Source organism: Rhamphochromis longiceps, linkage group LG12 (genome assembly GCF_057381845.1).
Source record: "Rhamphochromis longiceps isolate RC_006_pf linkage group LG12, R_longiceps_female_GT1.1, whole genome shotgun sequence".
Classification (NCBI taxonomy): domain Eukaryota; kingdom Metazoa; phylum Chordata; class Actinopteri; order Cichliformes; family Cichlidae; genus Rhamphochromis; species Rhamphochromis longiceps.
Genome location: NC_140568.1, coordinates 35,585,575 through 35,610,524, shown reverse-complemented (window position 1 = coordinate 35,610,524; position 24,950 = coordinate 35,585,575). Strand labels below are relative to the sequence as shown.

General features: G+C 39.9%; 2 protein-coding genes across 2 annotated transcripts; one reads left to right on the top strand and one right to left on the bottom strand.

Moving 5' to 3' along the window:
- Positions 1-884: 884 nt before the first annotated feature.
- Positions 885-13,616, bottom strand: LOC146657765 (E3 ubiquitin-protein ligase KCMF1-like). The gene is made up of 7 exons (XM_085426087.1): positions 13,453-13,616; positions 10,524-10,691; positions 7,858-7,997; positions 6,330-6,431; positions 4,438-4,618; positions 2,898-3,216; positions 885-2,493 (listed from the first exon to the last, which is right to left on the bottom strand). Exons 1-7 carry the CDS (start codon positions 13,466-13,468, stop codon positions 2,166-2,168), a joined length of 1,254 nt encoding a protein of 417 aa, XP_085282213.1. The 5' UTR covers positions 13,469-13,616; the 3' UTR covers positions 885-2,165.
- Positions 13,617-16,924: 3,308 nt separating this feature from the next.
- lipg (lipase, endothelial) lies at positions 16,925-22,886 on the top strand. The gene is made up of 10 exons (XM_085426086.1): positions 16,925-17,836; positions 18,755-18,945; positions 19,158-19,337; positions 20,077-20,188; positions 20,281-20,499; positions 20,630-20,872; positions 21,080-21,200; positions 21,643-21,870; positions 21,971-22,075; positions 22,185-22,886. Exons 1-10 carry the CDS (start codon positions 17,746-17,748, stop codon positions 22,195-22,197), a joined length of 1,503 nt encoding a protein of 500 aa, XP_085282212.1. The 5' UTR covers positions 16,925-17,745; the 3' UTR covers positions 22,198-22,886.
- The last annotated feature ends 2,064 nt before the right edge of the window (positions 22,887-24,950 follow it).

Here is a 24,950-nt window from a genome sequence, read left to right as displayed (position 1 = left end):
TGATGTTTGAGATTCTTTGGCCCTAGATGGTCTGCTCACATGACACATGGCAGACAGGCCGGAGATACGGCTATTTTTGTTCTATATTGGTATTCATGTGGCGTTCGTGTGTTCAGATTTGCATAAGTTCACAGTGAAGCATAACAGATATTCGTCTGGATTTGTGCGTGTTCATGTGAGGAGGAAAGTGCAGCTGCCATAATGTGAGCAAAAAAAACACTGGAGTATTTGTGCCTTTAATAGTTAATGTGTTGTTGTTTTTCCTAACTGTGCACAGAAAAACTGTGGAAATTTTCCCCAGGTAAGTTTCCACTACATTTTAATGACCCAAGTTAGTCCAGTGGTTGTCAAGGAAATCAACTTTTACAAAGATGATTTTTGTAAATTTGAGATTATCATGCTGTTTATTTCTCCCAAACTTAATTTAACTGTGAAAATACAAGAACAGCCGAGCTGGCCTGCAAGTCAAAAACCAGGGCATAAAACCAAAAGTTCATTAGCGCCACTATAATCTCAAGGATAACCGAAGAGACTCATACCCTTGTTCTCATTTCTGTCAGAGAGAGCTCAGTAATAAAAGCCATTCCACACTGACAGATGTGCCTCACTCTTTGTGAGTTACACAATGTCAGAACTCAAGGTGAAATCTTTTTGTTATTGTTATTAAAAAAATAACCCACACTCAGTTTAGTCCAGTGTGTCAATCTGCTGCTGTGAATGAGGACAGGAGAAGACCAACTGAGAATGCCTTGACCTGTAAGATAGGCGTTTATTCTTTTTCTTGTAACCATGTTCTGTACATGCTCGCCAAGAAGTTAGCAACTGAGAGAAAAAAAAAAAAAAAGTAAAAAAACCAAACAAACAAACCAGAGAGCAGGATTGAGTTAGTTCATTTCCATCCAAAAACATTTTTTATTGTCCTCCAAACTGAAAGGTTTACCCTGTGATTTGGCTTCTTTGATAAGCCAAAAAACATACATTGCATTTCCTCAGGTAGCAGTGGAGGCATACAAAGATCGTTTTGAGTGAGAGAAATTAATGGAAAGAGCAATACAGGATTCTCTCCTTCAAGTCACATGATGAGTAATCTTTGCATTCATGAGTAATGGAGAGAAGATTAATCTCAGATCACTGGAAGCTTGAGAAAGTAGCATCTGATCTTCATTAAGAGAGAAAGGAGGGAGAAGATGAAAAACAAAAACAAACAAAACAAAAAAAAAAAACCACATGAAGAACAGGGTCGCGTTTCTTCCATGTTAGAAAAGGCCTGAAAATGGTCACACTGCTGAGATAGTTTCATCTCTGGTTGCCTCCAAGTTGTGTATCGCTTTTATGTAGAGCATCTGTAGTGTACACAAATGGACACTGGATATGCAATTCAAAACCAAAGTGCCCACAGTTGATAGAAAGCAAGGTCACATGACCCAAAACAGGTAATGTCACACAAAGGGGAGGGAGGAGGGTGAGATTGGACTTGAAGGTAACCAAACGCCGTCATCAGTCTGTGTTCGTGTGTGTGTCTAGTGTGTGCGGTGAAGTGCCGGCGATGCGGCACTCAGCACCATTAATGTACAGTTACTCAGGTGTACGAACAAAAAGAGAAAGACCTCCCCGTCTAGTGACTGTGCAGTTAAAAATGGGCACATGGTGATTTAAGCTCATGCTTAAGTTGTGGTAAACCATCCAAGCACTTCTTTAATTTATAACTATAAATACACAGCAGCGTTTTTACCAGAGAGGCTTCTGTCTGCTCCTCTCCCTTGGTGAGTGGAGTGTGTGACAAGTTTCTCTTAAAATGGCTAACTACGCTTTACTCATCTGCTAAAGGAAACACGGGTTATGTGGATTTGATTATCAACTTTCATATAGATTTTTCTATAATATATTTATATAGTTATTTTTCCTTTCTCTCACGCAGCCACCACTCTTGCTTTCACATTCTCTCGTCTCACTACTTTTATTCAATGGACAACATAAAACATGGGGTGGAGTGGGGAGCAACAGAGCTGAAATGACATGATCACTGACAGATGATCACTGAGAGGAAAAAAAAAAAAAAAAAGCCAAGAAGAACTGCAGTCTTTTTGTCATCCATTGGCAGTTGGACTGACGCCGCAGTCAGCCAGTTACAATGGTGGTTTTGAGGGGAGGGAAGGGCCATGTCATCAAAGAGGCGGCGGAGGAGGCTCTTTCTTCGTTGGTGCCGTTTTAGTTGTCGTCTTCGTCGTCTTGGTAGCTGGGGTCGTCTCCTTCAGGTTGAGGTTCTCCAGCGCCACGTCTAAGGTCATGACCTCAACACAACCCATGGCCTCGAAGTCAGCGAAATTCCGCAATGAACCGTGACAGTCATCCTCGTCCTCGGAGGAGGAGGCTGAGGCGTCCTCGTCTGGTAACAGTGTGGACAGCAGCAGCTCCGTCACGAACAGGCTCCTGTCGGCCCACTGGGCCTCGCACGCCTGGCGCTCTGCCTCAGACAGCCGTGGTTCGTTCAGCCTGCACAGAGAGAGACAGAAGGAGTGATGAGAATAAGAAATTTATTTGTAACATAAAAATCCTGTAACTACTTATTCCGCACTGAAAAATCCAAAACGTCTACTACTGGACACAAGATTTAGAGGTTTTTAAATTTCCACAAAGGGGCCAAACGTAATGCTTGCAGATAACTGCCTTAAACTAAGATTTAAAAGGAGTTTCTGATCACATGTTAAGCTGTGAACCAATGAGTGGATCACACATACATACTCAAACGAGCATGCACGTGGTTGTTGCTAATTTTTCCACTCAATTTCCACGTTCTCTGCACAGAAAGAATTTCTAAACACAGGTAATAAGTAAAATACATTTAAAAAAGAAAAACAAAAGAGACTTGAAAATAAAAACATTTAAAACTGGCACACCTGCTGAGTAGAAACTGGGAGCTATGTGCAGTATGCTGTGTGTTGGGCTCGGGTGGGCCCGGGTTAGGGCTTGGGTTGGTATTATGGTTGGCGCTTGGGTTGGGGTTTGCAGTGGCTGAATTGGTATTTAGAATAGCATTGGCTCGGCCGCCACCTCTGGTGGCATTTCGGGCAGTCTCCAGCTGTTGACGTGCTGCCTGGGCCTGCTGGCGTTCCAGCTGGAGTTGCATCTGAAGCTGCTGGAGCTGGGAGGCAGACGGGCCCGAGCTGAGCTGACCTCCTGCTGAACGCCGTACCCCCGACAACTGAGACAGAAGCTCTGGAGGAACAGAAAACAACAGTGGTCAGTGTAAAGCATTAAAGCTGATCATACTAACTACAGATGATAGCTCAATAATACATTTCTTTAAAAGATAGCAATATTTTATTATTTTCAAAATAATATATCAAGTCGGTCAAGCGTTTTATCCCTCAAAATATGCACTGATTAGTTATACTGTCACCAGCACACCAAATCAAAAGACAAATGTGATTTTCAGGGCTAAAACTCGATGAGCTGGATCAAGGGCTCAGCAGGTATAGTGGGTCATTAGAGAGGCGGCTGGTACCCGTGTGTGAGGCAGACTGAACAGGGTCCCTCATTATGGCACAGCTGGAGCTGACATGGCGAATGCCAAGCACTGAACCAGATTCAAATTGGGAACAGGATAATCAAGGAATTGCTACAGCAACAACTCTACCCACACATTTCTTTACCATCTACACAACACTTAAGTACATGCAGACACAAGTAGCAATGGTTTGTAATACCCAAGCTACAGCAGTTAGCTTACCCTTTTTTGTGAGGAGGAAAATATACTAAAGAAAACCTAATAAACATGCTACACCTGATTTAGTATTGAGCGCACTTTTTCTTTCCCTGTCAGACCTATATGATAATGCATATAACAATAAAGATAAATTAATCCTTTAATGTCTTACTGTAATAATTTGTTGTCTGACTTGCACCTGGCTCTGCAGCTTCTTGCTCTACAATTATGTGCCCCACAGGAAGCCTGTAATAACAGGTGCTTTGGGACTGGGGACTAAGGGAAAACTACACACTGGGGAGCAGCATTTGAACCTTGGTGAGCTGACATTACTGGTTGGTGGGTTCAGACTATTTAAAAACTGCATCAAATGTACTAAAGTTAAGCTCAATAAAGCCTGGATTTCCAAGGGTTTTCGTAAAGTTAAAACCCATCGTTTACAGAGCTACCAGGATATTTTCCCCGTTTTTTGTTTTGTTTTGTTTTTTTTAAATAACACTTTCTGGTGCGGCATTTACATTTGAAGTCAGCGCAACATACGTCACTCATCGTTTACTGTCGTGCTGGGAGATTACCTATCATGGAAGAGGAACTAAAAATTACCCTGAAATGGCTTGGGTACTTTATTGAACCGTTCTTGCATACACTCATACTGAAGAAATCATCAGGCACTTCCTGAATCCAGTAAAAAAAATTAAAAAAAAGTTTTTTTGAGTGTATGTGTGACTAACCTGCTATGGGGTCCATGGCCTCTCTGCTGTAGTTGGAGCTCTGTGATGAACTCTGACTGGTGGAAAGCCCCCCTGTGGTGCTGCTGGTGAAATGCATGTTAGACCTGCGGGCTCGCGGGCCCCCTAACCCGCGCCCGGGGTGAAACATCCTCCTCACATGCCGCACGCCACTGGACTCATCGTGATGCTTGCCGTCAAGGAACAAAACAAGAGCATAATATTGATACAACTAAAAGTCAAAAATTAATGAATAATAAAAAAAAAGTACAATTAAAAATAATCCATAAACCTCAAAATGTGCCTGATTGTGAATAACAGATATTTCTTGCTTATAAAATTGCTTTTTAAAAAACGAACAGTTAATAAGCGAGATGTAGCTCAAAACTATCGCTGCCACGCCTCTAAATGCTTCCCAGGACTTTTAATGAGCCATCTGCAATCAATACCTGCATAAAGCTCTCATGTCAACATAAACACAGAAGACAAAGAACTTTGCTGACTCGCAATCAAAAGTTATGGCTCTGTCAGTGAAGCTGTCAAAGGACTTGTTTGAGCTACGTTTCATTCAACTATATTTTTGCATTTGTGGTTTTCTTCACTGCACCCATTCAAAGTACGCTATAAATAGGCAGCCAGACTGCTGTTGTCAGTCCGAGTCTATTCACGAGTGTGCTTTTCAGCTGATTTCCGACAGGCTAAGTAGACAATCACATTTTAGCCATTTAGACAATTAGCTCAATTTAATGAATGTCCCTTTTTTGGGAGAAGGTGAAGCTTCTTTAACCTTTGCACAAGTGGTCATTTACTCATTTAAGTTACAATGTGTCTGCATTTTTATCCTCAAAGGAATGAAGGAGATAAGCATGCATGTCTGGAATCTAATTAGTTAAAACGCCTTGACAGAGCCTTGGGTTTATGCAAAGTTTAATAGCAATCAAGTAACGGATCAGATAAGAGCACTCCTAAGACTACTTAATTTTTTTTTGAGTAGAGAAATTTCCCAGATAATGCTTAAGTGAATGAAATACTCAGGTCTTATTTCCTGCACTGATTTCTGAACCACTAACATGTTACTGCCTTCTGCAGTTATATCATCAACAAAAATCTAAATCAGGTGATAAAACAATGCAAATCAGTGTTTCCATTATACATTTTTTTCCTCTTTCATAAAACAAGTCTACTGTAATGTTTCTGTCCATCAGCACTTTTTTCTTCATCTCTTTTCTGGCATCTTACAGAGCCAAGAGTAGAAAAAAACTGCAGCTTTTGGCTCCATGGATTTATATATAATGAGAAATAATAAAAGTAACCAGTAGAGGAAAACAGTACAGTATTTACAATATCAGTATCAATAAGGATCCAGATTGTATTGATAAATCCTGAGCAAATATCAATGACAATGCCACTAGGCATCAAAATCAGTGGAAACCCCTATGACAACCTGAAACAGCCAAATAACAAAAAAGAAGGGAAAAAAGCTGAAAACACAAGTGCCACTGATCTGTTTTAGCCACATTTCCTCATGCTATTAATTTACCACTTAATCATGTGTTCATATTTTTGTTTTTGAGGCATGATAATTAGTCCATGTGCCTTCACTGTCGTGCATTGTCTATGCACCAGATCACCAGCAAACTGCTAAAGATTTTATTAACATAAATAAAATGTTAATGTTAAAATGGCTTGTCATGCAGAGTAGGCTTTAATACTGTAAGCAAAATATCAACAAATGTCAGTTCCACTGAACAGATGCCTCCTTGTTGCAATGATCTTTAAATAGACAAGGCTAGTTCAATGACATGAAACTCAGCATTTCTTTCACAAAGCATAAAATGCAGCTAATGTCACTTCATATCTGCAGAGATGGTACTTAAAGTACTTGAAAAGGATATCAAGTCTCTGGGTGCTCTGTGTTCAAGTGTTAGATGAGCAGCAAAGTCATCTGTCACATGATTTGGGTCACCACCAGGAAGTGCTGCACATATGGGGCAGATCTAAATGACAGAAAAACAGAGTGTGCACATTAGTTTTCACAACACACACACACACTTCACCTCACACTCAACATTCACCACGAGGTATTAAATCCTCTTAAACAAACACTGTGCTTAAACACGAAGAAATGTAATATCAGTAAAGTGAAACCTGCATGTGAAAGGAATATATCCAACAGAAATTAATTTAAAAGGCACAGACTGCCATCAAAACATCAGAATGCTGCACAGCACTGGCTGTAACAATGACATTAATAAAAACATCAATATTTTAATACCTTGTAAACTCTGACTACTATTTCAATGCCAATTTTCTGCAGTAGTGACAGACTGATACCTGCTGTGCTTTCTCACGCCGTCATCTGACAGGAACTGACACCTGAGACTTTATAATGAGAGATATCTATGGGAGAGTTTCATGACAGAAAGAATGGCAGCTAATCGTTCACAGTTCCATCTTCCTCACTTGTTAAGTGATATTTATCTTTAAAATTTATCTATAAAAATCTGTTTATTCAATGCTGTCATTTTTTCCCCAGGGAAATGTTTTTCACAATTTTTTCTAATGTAATCACATTAGAAATTTCCACAATGTGATAAATTTTTGTTTGTACATTTAAAAAGGAAGAAAATTCAAATTATCCAAGCTAAGCTGCAGTGTTGATTTAACCAGAGCAGGTAGGCAATTCCTCATATATTCAAAGAACAAGGATTTTGTGTCACTTGCAAACATAAGGAGACATTAACAGTGTTTTTACACAATGGCTGTCTGCACCTGTGGGGAAGACATACTGTTAAATTTCATTCATTTTCGAATAAAAACTTATTGAGAACGCCTTTAGCTACATATGTTCTTGGCCTTATATGGTATCTAAGGGGACTGTATGACTTTTAACAATTAATATACTAACTTTCATCTGGTGTTCCTGGACAGATTGTGCCTCCCCGGTACTTTCTCAGTCTCCCTGTCTGCTCGTGCGCCTTTCTCACAAATTGCACACATAGAAAACTAGTTCTCCCCTTATTAGAATGAGAAAACAAATATAAAGCCATAACTGAAAAATCATTTTAAGTCAACAGCTTGGAAAGCTCACGTGCAGTCTCAGCTGTATAAGCCAGTGGTGGTGGTGTTTTTGTTGACTGTACAAAAAGAATAAGCTATAAATAGAGCTGCAAAGTCTGCCATGACTTGCAATTTGATTCTTATTTCAGACTCAGAAACTGACTCAAGGACTTTCAACAATAATACTGTGAACCAAGACAATAAATATGACATAAATGCATGCTGACAAACCCAACAAGATCCTGCAATGTGAGGCCCACTCAGACACTGATTCAGTTTGCTTAGTTAAGATAATATTGAAGGAAATGCAGCTGTTAATATCTGCACAAACATCAAGTTTAATTTCATGGAGCACCAACTTACCACTTCTGTGGAGGTCTCTGTATGCTCTGCAGCCACATGCTCCTGCAGGGACATCTCTGTGTAGCCCATTCTGCCACAGTAGGGACATGTGAAGGCTTGGGGCTGCTCCACCGAGAAGGCTTCACCACCATAGTACAAGTCTGGGAGGGAATAAACACCCACATTCCATGTAGTGTCAGTTATGTAGCAACATTTAAATGCAAGAGTTTAAGTTAAAGCTACAAGTATGCTATAAAATGTAAACACAATTAAAGATACTCTGTTAACTACAGTATTTTTACCCTTTACATATACCAGGAAACATAAATAAACCCATGCACATGAAACCATCAGCAAGTAGGCCATCTACAGACATAGTTACAAACTACAACAGTCCATTTAAGAAGAACATTTAGCTCCTAATGAGAGATCTACTCAGCACTCCATTAGTTGTTTAAAAAAACAAAACAACAACAAAACCCACCAACAACAACAGAAAAAACACATACAACAACATTAGCATTAACTTTGGGGTTATGTTTGAGTTAAATATAAGTGCAAATTTCACTTTTCCTACTTTCATAGTTAACACTCGCAAATAACAAACCCCCTCCCCCCTCAAAATGGTGTTTATTACAGTTAATATTCATTAATCTATAAACCTTGATTAATATTGGTTAATGTCAACTGTTTAACACAACTAATCATAAACTTAAAGATCCGATATTTATTGAATTAAAAAATTTAAAGATGTGTTCCTTGCCACGAGTCTTCAGGGATAATCAATGAAAAGCAATGAAAACATGCATTTATAGATGCATGCTCATCTATATTCATTCTACAGTCCATAATACCATCTTTTTAAAAATCAACACTTGTGTTGTCCAGCAACACCACTGCTACTTCAAATTCTTCCTTAATGTGAGCATAGGTTAAATAATAAAAATAAATAAATAAAAAAAAAGGTACTTCTGAGCTGCTTTAGGCAGTTTGATTTGCAGGTAAACTCAAAAACTGAGTGGAAGAAAAACCATCACTGGGCTGAATTGGGCAGCAGCACGTTAAACAAATTGGCTGAAGGTGTTAATGTGCGTGTGGTAGCCTGTCTCTGTGTTAGCCCTGTGTTAGACTGGCAATGATGCAAATATTTGAATTATTATTTGAATGCAAATAAGTCATCGCTTTTTCTTGATTATGGAAGCTTTTTTTTCCTTTTTTAAATTTGGTCTTTACAAACATCTGTGGGGGAAAAAAAAACAAAACACCATCTTGATTTGACTCTAGACCTGGTGTGAAAGTTTCAGCTCTGAAAAAAAGAAAAAGAAACTGAGCACAACGCTAAAACTATACCAGAAAATTTTAATGTTCACATACCCTGAATAGTTCTATAGAGGTGCTGAGAAAAGCTGCTGATACGGGTCATTTCACAGAGACCAATTTATAGCACACCTTTTCTTTCACATCGCTTTTTTTTTTTAAAGAGAAAGAAATCACCTATTACTAGCTACATGTATGACAACAACTCATGGCAGGGGTCTCATTTCCCCAAATAATCAAAAGAATTCTAATCATCAATTATTTTTTTTTTAGACATAGCTCAGTTGGTGGAAAACCAGCAGGCTCACTGAAAATGCTTGCAAAAAGTCAATAAAATATCACTGCCAAAAAAAAGAAAACCTCTTATTAAGCTTGCACCTTCTGTTGTGTTTTCAGCAACAGTTGCTGTTTGTATTTGTTTTTTCACCAGGCTGAAAAAGAGCATCTTCAATGTGTGAAAAGCTGAACGGTAACATATTTCACAACATCAAGACAAGAAGTAATAACAGAAGCAGTCGTCCAAAAGGAAGACAAATGGCCCATTTAATCGAAAGAAATTTGGATTGTACCACGCTTACCCGAATGCTTAATTAAAGAATTAAGAATATTAAAAGATTTGGAGAAGTTTAATCCTTACTGCTGCCAATATAAAATATTCCAGTTATGCAGTGATAAATCAAACCCAGAAGGCCAACAACACACTCCCAAAAACTCCTCAGGCTGAGTCAAATCCATCACTGTTAAGCCATTTGGGAGCAGCCTTCCCATCTGAAAACAAAAGCCAGTGCCAGGAAAAGATAACATACGACATTGCACTTTTGCAATCTTATAAAATCTAGTGAAGGGAGGTTTATAAAATTAAAAAAAAAAACCAAAAAAAAAAAAAAAAAAAAACACTGCCAGTATTACCGCTCTGCCCTAACTGGCAGTCGTGACCATCCCAAGACAATTCAGTTCTTTAGCATTTGTCACATTTTAAAGGAAAAAAAAAATACCACTGCACCAAGTTTGAAAACAGCTCATAATTTCTCCATCTTTTGTCACCCCCCCTCCCCTTCCCTCATACACCTGGCCCATACCTGGACTATCACTCAACACACCATATGAGCACACATCATCCCTCTTTAACAGCTGATAAATTCATGTTTGATTGCTTGACAGTTTACAGTCCCTCAGTTGACTCGACAGTGAAATACAACAGGCAATTACCCTCTATGAGAACTGGCTTACAGGCACTGTGTCTGTAATTTGAGGCTCAGTATTTCAACTAATGGAGAAATGTTCATAAATTCAACTACACTCCATTCTCATTCCTGGTTTTTAGCTGACTGTCTGTTGACATGGATGACATGCATATCATCTTTACTTACCAAAGTCAACGCGGGTTAATATACACTGCATGGGATGCTCTGTCGTGTGTCTGGTTGTAGTTGCACCGCTCTCGTAGCACGATGCGCAAAGATCATAGTCGTAGCAAATTAAACATTTGTAACGTCGTCCTCTGAAGTTACCCTTTAAACATGCATCACAGCTCACACCTGAGTGAAGACAGGAGAACAGAAGAGAGAAAAGTTAGAAAATGTGACAGTTAATCAACTTTAATTAATTTTCAAAATCAAGTACCGTAATTGTCGGGCTATAAGCCGCTACTTTTTGCACAAGCTTTGAACCCTGCGGCTTTTAGTCAGGTGCGGCTTTTCTATAGATTGTCCATGATTTTTGTCATATCGTAAGACGATTTGTTTTGTTTGTTCCGCTGTTGTACGGCACTACGTTGCCTGGCGGAAGGATCGGGGTTCAAGGGTGGTATGTTGGTCACATGTCCATCCGCCAGGCAACATAGTGCCGTACAAGTAGCGCGAAAAACAAACTTCAAAGTAGCGCTATGCGTTCAGCTGGAGTCGTGGATGATGAGCGGCGATAAACTTGCGAAAAGCAAGTTGTGCTCAACTCTACCGGTGGATTCTGACAGCGTGGAAAAGTGTGCAAACATCCACGATCACCAACGGATTTCGAAGGGCTGGACTGCTGCATGATGAAGAGGAGGACACCGCCACGGCCCTTCAGAGGGTGTTCGACTCCGACACTGACAATGACAATGAGGATTATCTTTGGTTTTGAAAGTGACAACGAAGGAAAGAAGCTGAGAGTGGATGACGAAGCCATCCTGAGCCTGTTCGTTTCCGACACTGGAGAAGAGGACTTTGGTGGTTTTAGTGCGCAGGAAGATGGTGGTGAATGACTGACTTTTCTTCTTGTTAAAGCCGTGTCACTGCACCTGAGCCTAAAAGGTAGTCTGAATCTATTTTTCTGGTGTGCTGTAGGTTACTGTTATGTACTACATTTGTTACTCATTTATGAAGCACAGCACATGTGCAAATATGTACCCATAACTTGATTTTCAAAATATTAATAAAAGGGGTGTGTCTCCAAACAGCCATCTCTTTCCTGACAATTCGCTTTGTGCATATTCTCTTACATATGATAAGTCAATATTGAAACACCTGCGGCTTTTGGTCAGGTGCGGCTAATGTATGTACAAAACAGGATTTTCCCCTGATTTTAGCTTGTGCGGCTAATATTCAGGTGCGCTTTGTAGTCCGGGAAATACGGTAATTGAAAACTTCATCTTTTGAGGATTGCCAGATTTATTACTGGATACAATTTATCACAGTTTCTCTGATACCATTAGGTTCACTGGATTACAACTGATATTTTTTTCCTTGTATGTCCACTTCAGTTAAACTGCAGTGAATAATATTCAAAACATACCTACATTGGAAATTTACAGAAACATTACCACTACATATTGTCTGGTTGGAAGATTTTAAAGTAATGGATATTCAGTTGATTTTTCAGTCCTGAGCCAGAATATCGCAGATCGCTGCAGAATTCCTGCCTCAACATTAAAACTAACACAATCGAGATAATTCAATGTTCATTAAGATAATTTATAATAAATATTAAGTGCACAGACAGCACTGTTTAGTCTGAACTGGGACTTTGAGAGAAGTCGACTCTTGTGGTAACATACTGGATTGCATTACTTTCTTGTGCATTTGTTTTGTTGTAGTTGGCTAAGCGTTTTGTTCAATATTTGCTTGTGTTGTGGTGGGCATAGGTGACTTGGAGTAGATTTTTGGCTATGTTCCTTACAAGTGTTTATTTATTGCACAATTTATAAATAAAGTGTTACTGTGTTACACTTAGTCCAAGTCCCATCAATGTTTAAGTAAAAACTACATTCACAACAGTGAATTACTAATTACCACTGTCTTCATTTCAGTACCTACATACATGTAATGCGCCATGTGAGATGGACTGTGGTCAAGTCCGGGCACTTTTTGATTGACTACGACAGTCGTACAGACACAGTGTACGCATGGCATGACACTGGTTTGTGTAACCCCCCCTAATATCTCCATTCATAACTATGAAGCTGTAAAAAGGTATATAAACGAGTGTGATAACGGTAACCCCTTCATGATATAACTCAGGCACAAACACCTTGACTGACAGCAAAGTTAAAAACAACAACAACAACACAGGCATGGCATGTAAAGGCCGCCCGGCCTAACCTTCGCAACCGGCTAACAATTTAACAACTTAACTCTTAGCTCACAGGCAAGTCATCAATGGTAGACTTTACCCAAGTCAATTTTTTGCCGGTTTGTGATCAGAAACGTCTTCTAACAACACTGCAAGACATCTACTCAACACTAATAACTAACAAGGTTGGCCACAAGGACGACGTGAATGTTAGTTTGCTAAATGTTAGCTTGCGAAACTTGATTCAGCAGGCCAGCAATGACCAGGAAGGAGGCTGAAACTAGCTAACGTTTACGACATACAAGTTTCAAACCCATAACGCCATCTGGGTCGCGTTCCACGCTTCTGTTTCCTATTCTCGACACTCCCCTCGCTCCCCGGCTCGTTAAGGTTAACCTACATTACCCATCTCCCAGGCTAGCTAGCACACTTAGCTAAAGATACGGAGCTCCTTCCGCTTATATGTCAGCGTTGTTTTGGTCAGTTAAAACAGAGTAGTGCATATGTTCTGAAGAGAGAAGACCAACTCCAAGAGTCCGTTATGATTAGACACCAATTCTCCCGGCAGCCATAATGTGCCCCCACGAAATTTCACTGCAACCTCGCTGCTAACACTAGCCTACGTTAGCTAGGATGAGCTGCAAACTAAGGAATTCTCGGCTAGCTAACATTAGCTAGCGGTGAGCTGTCATCGTTTTTAATCGCAAATCCCGTCTCTGCTTCCACCTCCGTGCTAAAGCACCTTCTTACCTTCATGACGGGACATCCTAGCGCAGCCCCTTGCTCGGGCTCCTTCGCCTTGCAATGCAAAATAATATGAGTGAAGTGAAGAGAAGAGAAGCCGGGGCTGGCTGGCTCTCCCTGGCCTCTTCCCTCATGAAGGATCCGGTCTGGCTCGCTGCCCCCTCCCTCTCCTTCTCCCTCCGCCTCCTGCTGTGTCACTGTCCAGTGCATTGTCACTCCATGCACACGGTGGCGCTGTTGTTCCATTTTATTTTTTTTTACCACAAATGCTGCTTTGGGTCGCTTGTGGATGAACTATAGTGACCTTAGTTCTCACTTTTTTAATTTACCGTGAATTTCAGCATTGAAAATTCTCACAAGTGTTTTTTAAATCATTAAACAGGAGGTGCAACTGGAGTTGGAACAGTTGAAGATAATGAGATTTTCATTGTGTGACCAGGAAGGACGGGATTAAAGTGAGGAAGAGCTCCGGTTGAGCAGGTTCATGAATGTAGTAAAGGACAACATTGAGCGGGTTGGTGTGACAGATGACTGGGTGTTAGGGATAGTTTGAGATGGATGCAGATGAGGTGTCGTGACCTCTAATTATTGCTCATTCCAGTTCTACCCACTTTATTTAATTTTTAGCATCATCAAACAGCCACAGCATTAGAATAACTGACAGATTAGGTGAATTTTCATCATTGCCTTACAATGAAATGTTATGCTGGGTCAGGATATCAGGTGGAATAATCTGCTCCCACCAAACCAGATCCAAATCTCAAAGGATCCTCTTCCAACGCCCCCAGATCCCGGGCCATCAGGATCACTAACGACTCCAGCCATCCTGCTTACAAACTGTTCAGGCCACTGAGGTCAGGGAAACGCCTCTGTAGCCTGAAAACAAGAACTGAAAGGTTCAGGAGGAGTTTTTACCCACAAACAGTGAGACTCCTCAATCAAAACACAAATCGGACAACATGATGGACAATTCCATACACAGTATATAATTTTCCTTTGAGTTTTATCCTTATTTTTATTTGTACTTTATCATATACATCTGTATTTATGTAAATACGTACACTATAGCTCTTAACTATTACAGCGTAATATTTTGCACGATATTATACATTTTTATACTTTTATATAGATATTTTTTATTATAAGTTTAGTAAGATGCACAGTCGGGGGGGGGGGAGTACTTTTTAGCCGGAAAAAACATTTCACTGTGTGTTGTACTAGTTATAACTACATGTGACAAATAAATAAAGAATTGAATTGAGATCATACATCCCTGTCCTGGTGCCAAAGCTTGTTTGGTGGGTGCCCATACAATATTAGTTGGGAGGCTTGATTTGATCATGTCAGCTACTGTCAGATGCTCCCTTATTCACAAATGGTCACCACAGCGGGTTGCTCAGCATGATGATTTGGCAGACGTTTATACACCAGGTGTTGTTCCTGATGCAACTCTAAAGGGATCTACTCCCCAGACCAAACCAAGGATGACCACACATAACGTCAAAAGGTATTTAATCTTGGAAGTTTGTTATTTAGTCATTTATTTTTATTCAACACACCAAGACTGAGACATCTAAAAGCTTTGTGTGTGAGTTCTGCTGAGAAGCTGCTGCTGCCAGGATGTCATCTCAGTGGTCTGCCAACACTGCAAGCTTTGTTCTAACTTCATGGCTCAAAATTGAAGTTTTTGACAGTAATTTAAGGAAGGAGTAACGGCTGCACTAGATGAAGATGTTTAAATTATACTGGAGAACTGCTGATTATTTTTGTATTTCACAGTGCCTCATTGTTGCTTCTTGCCAGGCAGACCTTGTAGAGCGAAATCAAGACAGGTCAGCAAAGTGCAGAATCAAACTGGCTCACACATTTGGCAGCTTGCTGAGGTATGTGGATGGAAAGAATAACTTTAATTGTGCATGCAAAGCTATTTTAAATTTGACGCAAATGTACAACATCAGCTTGATTCTGGGAAGTCCACAAGCTTTTCTTTTCTTTTTTTTTAATTTTTAATAAGAAGCAGAAAAAAATAAGTTTATCTGGTAAAACATATGTTGACCTCTAAACTACAATCTTTCTAATTTTATTATTTCCACAGCATACAGAGAAATGTTTAGTTTTAGACCTCAAACACCTTGGGGAACTCTATAATACCCCATGAAATTGTATCTCATATTTACTTATTTGCCAGAGGTGAAAGAACACAGGGCAATGCTCTACTACTGGAAAGTTTCCAAACATGCACAGACGTCACAGAGGTAATCATCTGACCCACGCCTTTTTTTCCACATAGATCTCACACAGCACAGTGTGATACCTATATTAGCACAGTATATGGGCTTGGAAAGTAAATAAATACTTTGCAGATCTGCATATCTATGTCTCCAGTCTTACCAAACAACTTAACAACATAATTCCAGCCAGACTCATCACATGCACCTGAAGTCCACCAATCATATTATATCTATTCACATCCAGCGTTGCTGGCTCCCCATTCCCGAACGCATCCAATACAAGATTCTGCTCCTAAACTTCAGACCATTTTGGCCTTGTCTTTTTAACTTTGTCATCAAAGCGCTCAACTTAAGCTATAGCCCTCTGATATAATCATTTCTGATCCTGTACATTCTGGTCATTTTCAGGTGAAATCTTAGCATCTTCAGCTTTGCCACCTCCAGGTTTACTCCTCAATTTACGACTCACAAAGACAGTGAATTTTTTTTGTTATAAGGCAACCTTGAATGTTTTGAAAGGCACCTGGAACCCTCAGGGGATCAAGTAATGTAGTATTGAGTCAGTCAGGTGCATTGTCTCATCTTATCACTTGAACTTTAGTGCCCTACTGAAATCAAAACATATACTTTCCTATACATTTTTATATAAATGGGTGTTAAAAATACGAAAAGTTACTTTGGACTGCCCTTTGTCACACAGTGTCACGCTCCTCCATTCAAGAATACATTTTAGTGTGTCTTCTGATTTTTTTCAAAATTGTAAAAAAAAAATTCAAAAAGGACATAATTTCTTGGTCAATTTGTGCAGTGAAGCACTATGAAGGATATGGGTTATTGGCATTTCCATCACTGCTTGTTTCAGTGCACTGATGGCTCATTGTTAGTTTTTCATTAACGTAAAGCTGTACTGTGTGTACCCTCATTTGATTGCACGATGTGATAGATTACACACGCAGTGACATCTTAGACAGACAGACAGATAGGATCTGTGTAGTTATAGTGCCTTAAGGTAGTGAAAAAAGCAAAATAAAACATAAGAAATTGCGCTGTAACTATTTGCAGAGATGCGTAAAAACTTTTTTAGATGTCAGGTATCAGGCGCTGTTGGGGTAGCAGATGACACTTCCAGCTGGTGATGTGTGCACACAAAAAACAGTGGTGTCACTTTAACAGGGACCTTTGCGTGAGTGCACCCATTCTTCGTCTCATCAACTGAAACTGGCTTGCGAGCTAAGCTGATGATTTGGCAGCATGCCAGGCAGGGGGAGAGAGACCCCTTCCTTCTCCATACAACCAGCAGCCTTTTAAATATTCCTATAAGAGCTCCCATTGGATTCTTTGTATGACTGGATTTTTTTTTTAATGTTGGTATTGTAAAAACGCCGTCTCGTTTCAGTGCGTCTTTCAACTGTTTTTTGGTTTTTGTTTGCTTGTTTCTTTTTTGAGAAGTAGCGCCTCCTGGATTCCTGGAACATTTCTATTTGAAGTGCTCTCTGGATGAGCAAAACATAAAAAATAATTTAAAAAAGAAAGAAAGCGTATTTTCGCATTCTCTTTGGGTGTCTTGGAGTTTTCTTGAATTTTTGTCTGCATATTCCTTTCGCGTCTTTTGTCATATGTTGCCTATTTTTACCCTCATCTGTCCGGTAAGAAAACAAAGACGGGAATTGTATGATCTTCAGACCAATACAAAACAATTAATTGCGTCTGACGCCTATACACCCTTTAAGGGTTAAAGTGAGATAGGCTACTACGATTCATTCAACCTTTCCACGCCCTCAACGTAAACAAATGGGGGCTTGACCAATAAGATCCGCCATAGATCAGCCGATGATCAGATGACCGAAAGGAGAAACTATTTAAAACTGTAATGACACGCTTCATTCACAGCTTACACATTTCTGGAGCCGGTTCGTAACAGGCGCACACGAAAACGCATCACCGGCTCTTTTGTTACCACTGAATTTCAATCGCTCACCAGCGCACCTCGTTGCCGGCAGTACTACCAAAAAACATTTTATATCCTAAGAAAGCTTTCATTTCGTCCACACTCATCTGTGGCTGAGAAATGAATCATAAAAGCGTTTTAATCAGGATTTTCCTACTATGTGCTTATCCGCTTTTTTCATCAGCAACTGAGGAAAACGCCGTTCTTAAAGGTAAGAAATGGCTTTTTTGTCTATTCATTCGCTAATTGCTCTCTAAAATAAAGGGAGAGGGTGAAAACCTCACGTCTAGCATACAGCGGGGTATATATCATACGCCTGAGAAAATCCTAAAATTCTCCCACGTCTCGCTTGATTAATGCGCGTCATTTTTAGACTAAATTACACATTTGAACAAGTGTGGCGGGCAGAGCAAAGCAGAAAAACTGGAATGGATTTAAAGGACACGAGGGCGACGTGTCCTTTTTGGAAGGAGTCTTCAAGTAGAGCCAGGACACAACGCCACGTCTGTGCGCTGCCCTTGGAAAGATGTCCTGCTGAATCCGCGTTTTACTGCAGACTTCACGAGATCGTTTTTATTACCCAGCTCAGCTGAAATCATTTTGGTCTGTGTGGCCCATTGGGGCGTTGAGTTCATGTTGAGCACACTGTGAAGTTCCTTGACACAATGTGCGATGTTGGCTATAACTAAAACTGATCTTTACTTGCTGCGAGGGTAAACCAGACTTCATTCGGTTCATTAAGAGCGTAACACAATGAGACTAAATTAAAAGTCCTATTCAAAACCAATTCGGACTGTACATCTTTAAAATCAAGCACGGCTGCAATTATTTTTAAACTTGGAAACAGTCGGCTTCTTTCACCAGGCGTTTTAATCTCAGGCTTGAGACAGGTATGCTAAGTTGTGGCATAATTATGAGCTGTAGCTGCAGATTTGTGAAAAAGATGAACTGAAGAAGCATAGCGATGACTTTACTGCTTCTTGAGTCCAGCTTGCACCTAACCGTTGTTCAAGAGCAAATCTTGGCAGCAAAAGCAGGTTTATTTTGTTTTTCAGCCCCTAAAGGCTGAAAATAAAGACAATATAAACAGTCGATTTTTATATTTATTATTGTGCATTTTTCTCCTCAGGTGAAGACAGTGGGCAGAATGACTTGTCAACAGACAGCCACTCTGTTGCTGGCATCATCAAGTACAACATGAGAAAGAGCTTAGATCTGGAGCAGGAGGGCTGCTACCTGAAAACTGGCAAGAATGACTGTCTAGAGAAATGTGGCTTCAATGCTACAGCCAAGACTATCTTCATCATCCATGGCTGGACGGTACATATGAATGATAATTTATATCTATCTGTTAATAAGCATCTGTGTAGTTTAGGTTATTTCTTTGGCTTCCTAGGTCACTTTCTTGACTTCAGAGTGAATCAAGCTTAAATGTTTTAACTATTTATTTTTGATTGTTGGGGGTAGCAGAAAGATGCTTACATAGTTAACAGTCTGACCAATGACTGACTTCTGCTGTCCTTTCCTCTTAGATGAGCGGGATGTTTGAACACTGGATGCACAAGCTCGTCTCTGCATTAATGCAACGTGAAAGTGAAGCCAACGTGGTGATTGTTGATTGGATATCAAGGGCCCAGCAGCTATACCCTGATGCAGTCAACCACACTTATGGTGTTGGCCTTGATATTGCAGCGCTGCTCAACTGGCTTCAGGTATGTACAGTAATTTAAAGAAGCTCCCACCCACCCAGAGTACCAAAACTAAACATTCAAATATTAGTAATGCTTCAGTGGGTTTCTATTCAGCCTTTTCTTTTTTTAAACTATAGAAAGTGAAAACTGATGTGCAACTACTTAATTGTAACATCCCAGTGGACACCAAGGTGCACTCGTGCATAACTTTATCAAAGGCAAAATGGCTTCATTTGCAGAACTGATGTATAAATGGCTTTCATCATAGCCTTAAAGTGTAACATTGTGCTTCTGATATAGTACAACATGGTTGCTCCATTTCTGAAATCTCTTTTTTTTTTCTTTTTTTTTTTTTTTTTTAGCGTAATATACTTGTTTTGTTTTTTTGCTTTGAGTACCTTTTTGTTTGTATGGTTCGTTTTCCCAACTTCCAAATAAGATCAGTGCATTTAGCAAAGACAACAATTCCCATTCAGTGGGACTGTTACAAAATTTTATCAGTAAATAAAAGGCAATTCAGAAAGCGTTCAGGCATCTTGCCATGTAGTTGTAAATGTAGACAAGAGTGTCACTGAGACAGAGGGTGGAGGCGCTGCTCCATGGAAGGAACTATCAGTGGATTCTGTTCGGGTTAACTGAGCCTGGCTCAGCTGCAGGCACAACTCATCATTGGCTGAAATCCAGGCTCTGTCCATTTTAGGCCACTGTGGCAGCAGCTGACATCTTTATATATATATTTTTTTATTGTTTCCTGAAACAGGATGAGCACCAGCTCCCTCTGGAGAATGTCCACCTGATTGGTTATAGTTTAGGTGCTCATGTGGCAGGCTACGCAGGAATGCATGTACGAGGGACCATTGGCAGAATCACTGGTAAGTTGGAAGTAATATGAGCCAGAAAAAATAGCCCTTTAATTTGAGGGTTGCCTCATTTGCTTGACCTTTCTAATCTTTGTTCTTCATAGGTCTAGACCCAGCAGGACCGATGTTTGAGGGCGTGGAGAAGGAGAAGCGCCTCTCACCAGATGATGCCGACTTTGTGGATGTTCTGCACACATACACTCGGGAGGCTTTGGGTGTGAGCATTGGAATCCAGCAGCCAATTGGGGACATTGATATCTATCCTAATGGCGGTGACGTGCAGCCGGGCTGTGGACTTGGGGACGTGCTGGCAGTGGCAGGAAGTAAGTGGCTGAAAGTCTTTACTTTTGCATGTATCCCCTATGTTTAAAAAAAAAAAAAAAAAAAAAAAAAAAGAAGAAAAAGAATCCTACTGACCTTTAAACTATAATCTACTATACTCAACTTTTCTAGATTTCATGGAGGTGATGAAGTGTGAACACGAGCGCGCTGTGCACTTGTTTGTGGACTCTCTGATGAACAAGGAGCACCTGAGCTATGCCTTCCAGTGCACTGGGCCCGACCGCTTCAAGAAGGGAATCTGCCTGAGCTGTCGCAAAAACCGCTGCAACAAAATTGGCTACAATGCCACAAAAATGCGCAAGAGGCGTAACAGTAAAATGTATCTGAAAACCCGGGCTGACACACCTTTCGCAGGTGAGATACAAGAAGAATGAAATGTGTGAAATGTTATGACGTGTACTTCCTAGAGCAAAAGTGATAAGCAAGTACTATAACCCAATCTGTTTTCATATCTTTAACCTCTATATCTAACTTGTTTTATGATTTTACAGTTGCAGTGTAAACTACTACTGTACACACACCTACACTAGATCAAGTATTAACTCTTGCTTTTTGTTCAAGGCTACCACTACCAGATGAAGATGCACGTGTTCAACAAAAAACAGTCTGATGATGCTGATCCCATCTTCAATGTCAAGTTGTATGGCGAGCACAAGGACACAGCTGATATGTTTGTTGACGTGTAAGTTCAAAACCTAAACCCTTCCTGCCAAACCAGTCTTCTTTCACAATGTCTCAACATGACAACGTGTAAATCGCTAACGGCTCAGTTACAGTCCTTCTGTATGCACAGTGTGGTAGTTGTTTTTGACTGAATGTTGTACTGAGAAACAATCAGATTATTTCTATACATTTAGAATTTTCAACTCGAGTGCTTGTTCTGAATTTTTTCAAAGTGGTCTTGGGCTGTACAACAAATTTGGTGGCAGACTGAAGCGAACAGCAGTTTTCATAAATATAAAAGCGTGCCAGGGCAATATGACAGCTCTCTGAAGACTGTTTATTTTAGAGGTCTACTTTAGTTGCAAATGCTTGATCTTAAAAAATGGTGGACTTAACACGTTAAAAGGAAGCTTTGTTTTTTTTTTTTTTTTTTTAAAACAAATTTCTTACTATTTGTGCAGCCGCGATAACACCATTGGTCTGAACATGACAAACACCTTCCTGGTTTTTGCCGAGGAAGAGATCGGTGAAGTGCTCAGGATCCGTCTGAGTTGGGAAGGAGAATCCGACTCCTGGAGCTCTATGTGGAAAAACATCAAGAAGAATTTCTGGGGCTGGAACGCCAACCCTTCCAAACCCGTGCTTGAAGTTCGTCGGATGCGTGTGAAAGCTGGAGAATCACAGAAAAAGTGAGCTGAAGGGTCAAAACTGCAGTTGCCAGTCTTAATGGTGCAGAATTAATTTTAATTAATCTGTTCAGACACTGACTGATGCTTTGTGGTGTTACAGGTATGCTTTCTGTGCCGAAGACTCTTCAAAAACAGAAATCTCTCCAGGGGAATATATCAATTTTATTAAATGCCCTGATGGCTGGGATGCGAAACCGAGAAAACGGTATGAAAAGTTGAAAAACTGGAAAAATTCAAATTTATCATTACCTGGTCCTGTAACTTAAAGTTGTGTTTATGGTGTATGTAATTATTCTGCTCTTTCTGATCAACAGGGTGCCCATGTAACAATTCGGCTCTCCCAACAACCAATGCACCATCACCATGGGGGAATCCAACATGAATCAGGAAGAAGCTGTGCCCTCTGTATTTGAGCACTTAGGCTTAATCAGCACGTGGTGAAGGGGGAAGTGGGCGGGGGGGTTCAGCTCTAGTGGAAGGTTTCCACTGACTTCTGAAAATAAGAACGATGGGTTTCTCTCAGCATGCGGCGGTTGCAAAATGGTGCACAGCCTGGAAGTGGTGGCACTCTCAACTGTGTGGGTTGCCTGAGAAGTTACAGAAAGTTCCTCTGTGTGGACTAGTGAAGTAGAGATTTCTGCCAGTGGACACACCAGCAGTTATAGTCACTGTACTGTACAATTTTTAAAATATTTATTTATGAATAAATGAAAGCACTGCAAGACAACCTTATTTATCAGAGCACACCCCATAATGGAGCGCATGTTGAATGAGTTTCTTCGAGATGCAGTATTTGTGTATTAATGTGCGTGTTTGTACCTGTGAAGTGTGCCTTTCTGCTGAAAGAGATTACTGATACACTGTTTAATTGAAGGAGATGTCAGTCTTATTGGATCCTACCTTTCTGTGCTTTTGTGTGTAGTTACTGTATGTGACTTACTTTTGAGGGGATGTGTCTGTACATAATGTAAATACATTTGTTTCTTTTGGAGAAATAAATTCACACTTTGTTTGTAGCAGCTTGTGCCTTGTCCATCATTTCAAGATTAAATCGGTGTTGTGGCCTACTCACAACATAGAAGATGAAACTATTTAACCTGAAGATTCACTTTGATTTTTCAGTAATCAGAGCATGTATATTTGTCACACTGTCATGTTCATGTGACATTTCTGTATGACTCAACTTTAGGAGAACGCTGAAAGTGAATGTTTTCTGAAAAAGACTCCACTACTGCTTGTGAGAACATGCTTTTACAGCTCACACTGCAACTGATGCTTGAACTTCAAGCGCACCTGTTACCTCCTGTGAGGATTCACTTTATATTTGAAATATAAGCTGAACACCTTTCATTATAAAAGGAGTTTGATGCTATTCTGAGAAACTAGAAGAAATGGCTAAATGTCATGGGGTAAATTTGCAGTGTAGTACACTCTGATTTCTGCTCTGCTTGTAAAATTTGTTTTTTTTTTCTCAGGCCTTGAAAGATGTCAGGAGAAACGTCAGCATTGCTTCCTCTAAGCTATAGTTTCTGAATAAACAGGAAAACCTATGACACTTCATGGTTCATAGCATACAGTGGCATGGTTCAACCATGGCATAGGTTGAGCTGAGCAGAATTTTTTTTTGTTTGTTTGTTTCTTGTATACATGTTGACTCACTTTATTCTGCTGTAACACAACACGCAGTTAATATCCAACTGGATGTGTTCCTTCCACAAGCTTTTCCAGTCTTTAATGAGACATCCATTTACTGGAGCAGGAGCAACACAAACACACACACACTCACTCACTTTTTTCCCATCATATTACTCCTTCACAAACATCTACGTCACAACTGCTATCCTGTGATGTTTCACTGAAATTCTTTGAATACATTTAGACCCTTGATATCACTCGGTTGCCTTGACTAAACATGGGAAAAGAGTGTAATAAGCTGACAGATGTGTGTGAAATAGTGTACTTGAAGATTTCTAGGTCTAGTAATGCCTTCAGATGTGCTGTATGTAACGTGAGATGGGTCCTTGTGATCGTCGCTGCTGCCTGGCAGCTATTTACGTATGATCTATATCAAGACTTCCTATCTCTGTCAAAGTTTTAATTGTTTTCCTGTTCTGCTGTCTGATTGCTATCTTCAGTGGTTACTTTTGCCTGTGTACAACTCTGCTGACCCATTTTCACCAAGACAAACAAACATCTGCTCAGAAAATGTCTGTGGTTAAAGGCATGAAGCTGGTTTTACCACCACGCTAAGCTGACCACACAATATTGTTTCAGTGACTCACTCCAGTTTCATAGTCATAGGGTATTTTAATGCCATTAATGTCGTCTGCCTCCAGAATGGAAAACAAGCCATAGCCTTTAGCTTTTAGTCACTGTTTGAAACATGTCTTTTCTATAACTGGAACTTATTGGCATCTTGACTTATTCAGAAATGATGAAAATGCAAAGGAATCTTAACCTCAGTACAGACAGAACATTTTCAAAACCTCTGATGGTTAAATATAAAATGCCAAACAAACCTTGCGGTGGTTAAACTTCTGCTTTCTTGGTGTTTTGTAAACTGATGTGTTTTATTAAATTTTTATTTAATTTAATGATAAAAAACTGTCAGTTTTGTCATTTTGTGTCCACCAATTTTCACCATCACACCATCACCATGGTGGAGCCATAACAACCCATGATATAGAAGTTTTAAAACAATTGAACCTGAGGATTCTCTTTGATGTTTTGTTAATTCAGATATTTTCTGTTCATGTTTGGATTAAGGCATCGAAACAAGTACTTCGCACGCACATTTGAAACTCCTGCACGACCCATCGTTATGAGAAATTTGCAAACGAAAGTCATCTTGAAAAGTGAATCTGCTACCATATAATGCACTTGTGAGTGTATGCACGTGCCAACTAGCAAAAAAGAAATTGTCTTTTTCTTTGAAGTTTATCATCTTTGTCTGTAGATTCTGTTTCTGAAAGTATCAAGTGTTTACAATTTCCATGAAATGTATTTAACGTTAGCATGCTTGTACCCGATATCGTCAAATAAATACCACAATTCAGGGGATTTTCCACTTACAAAACTGA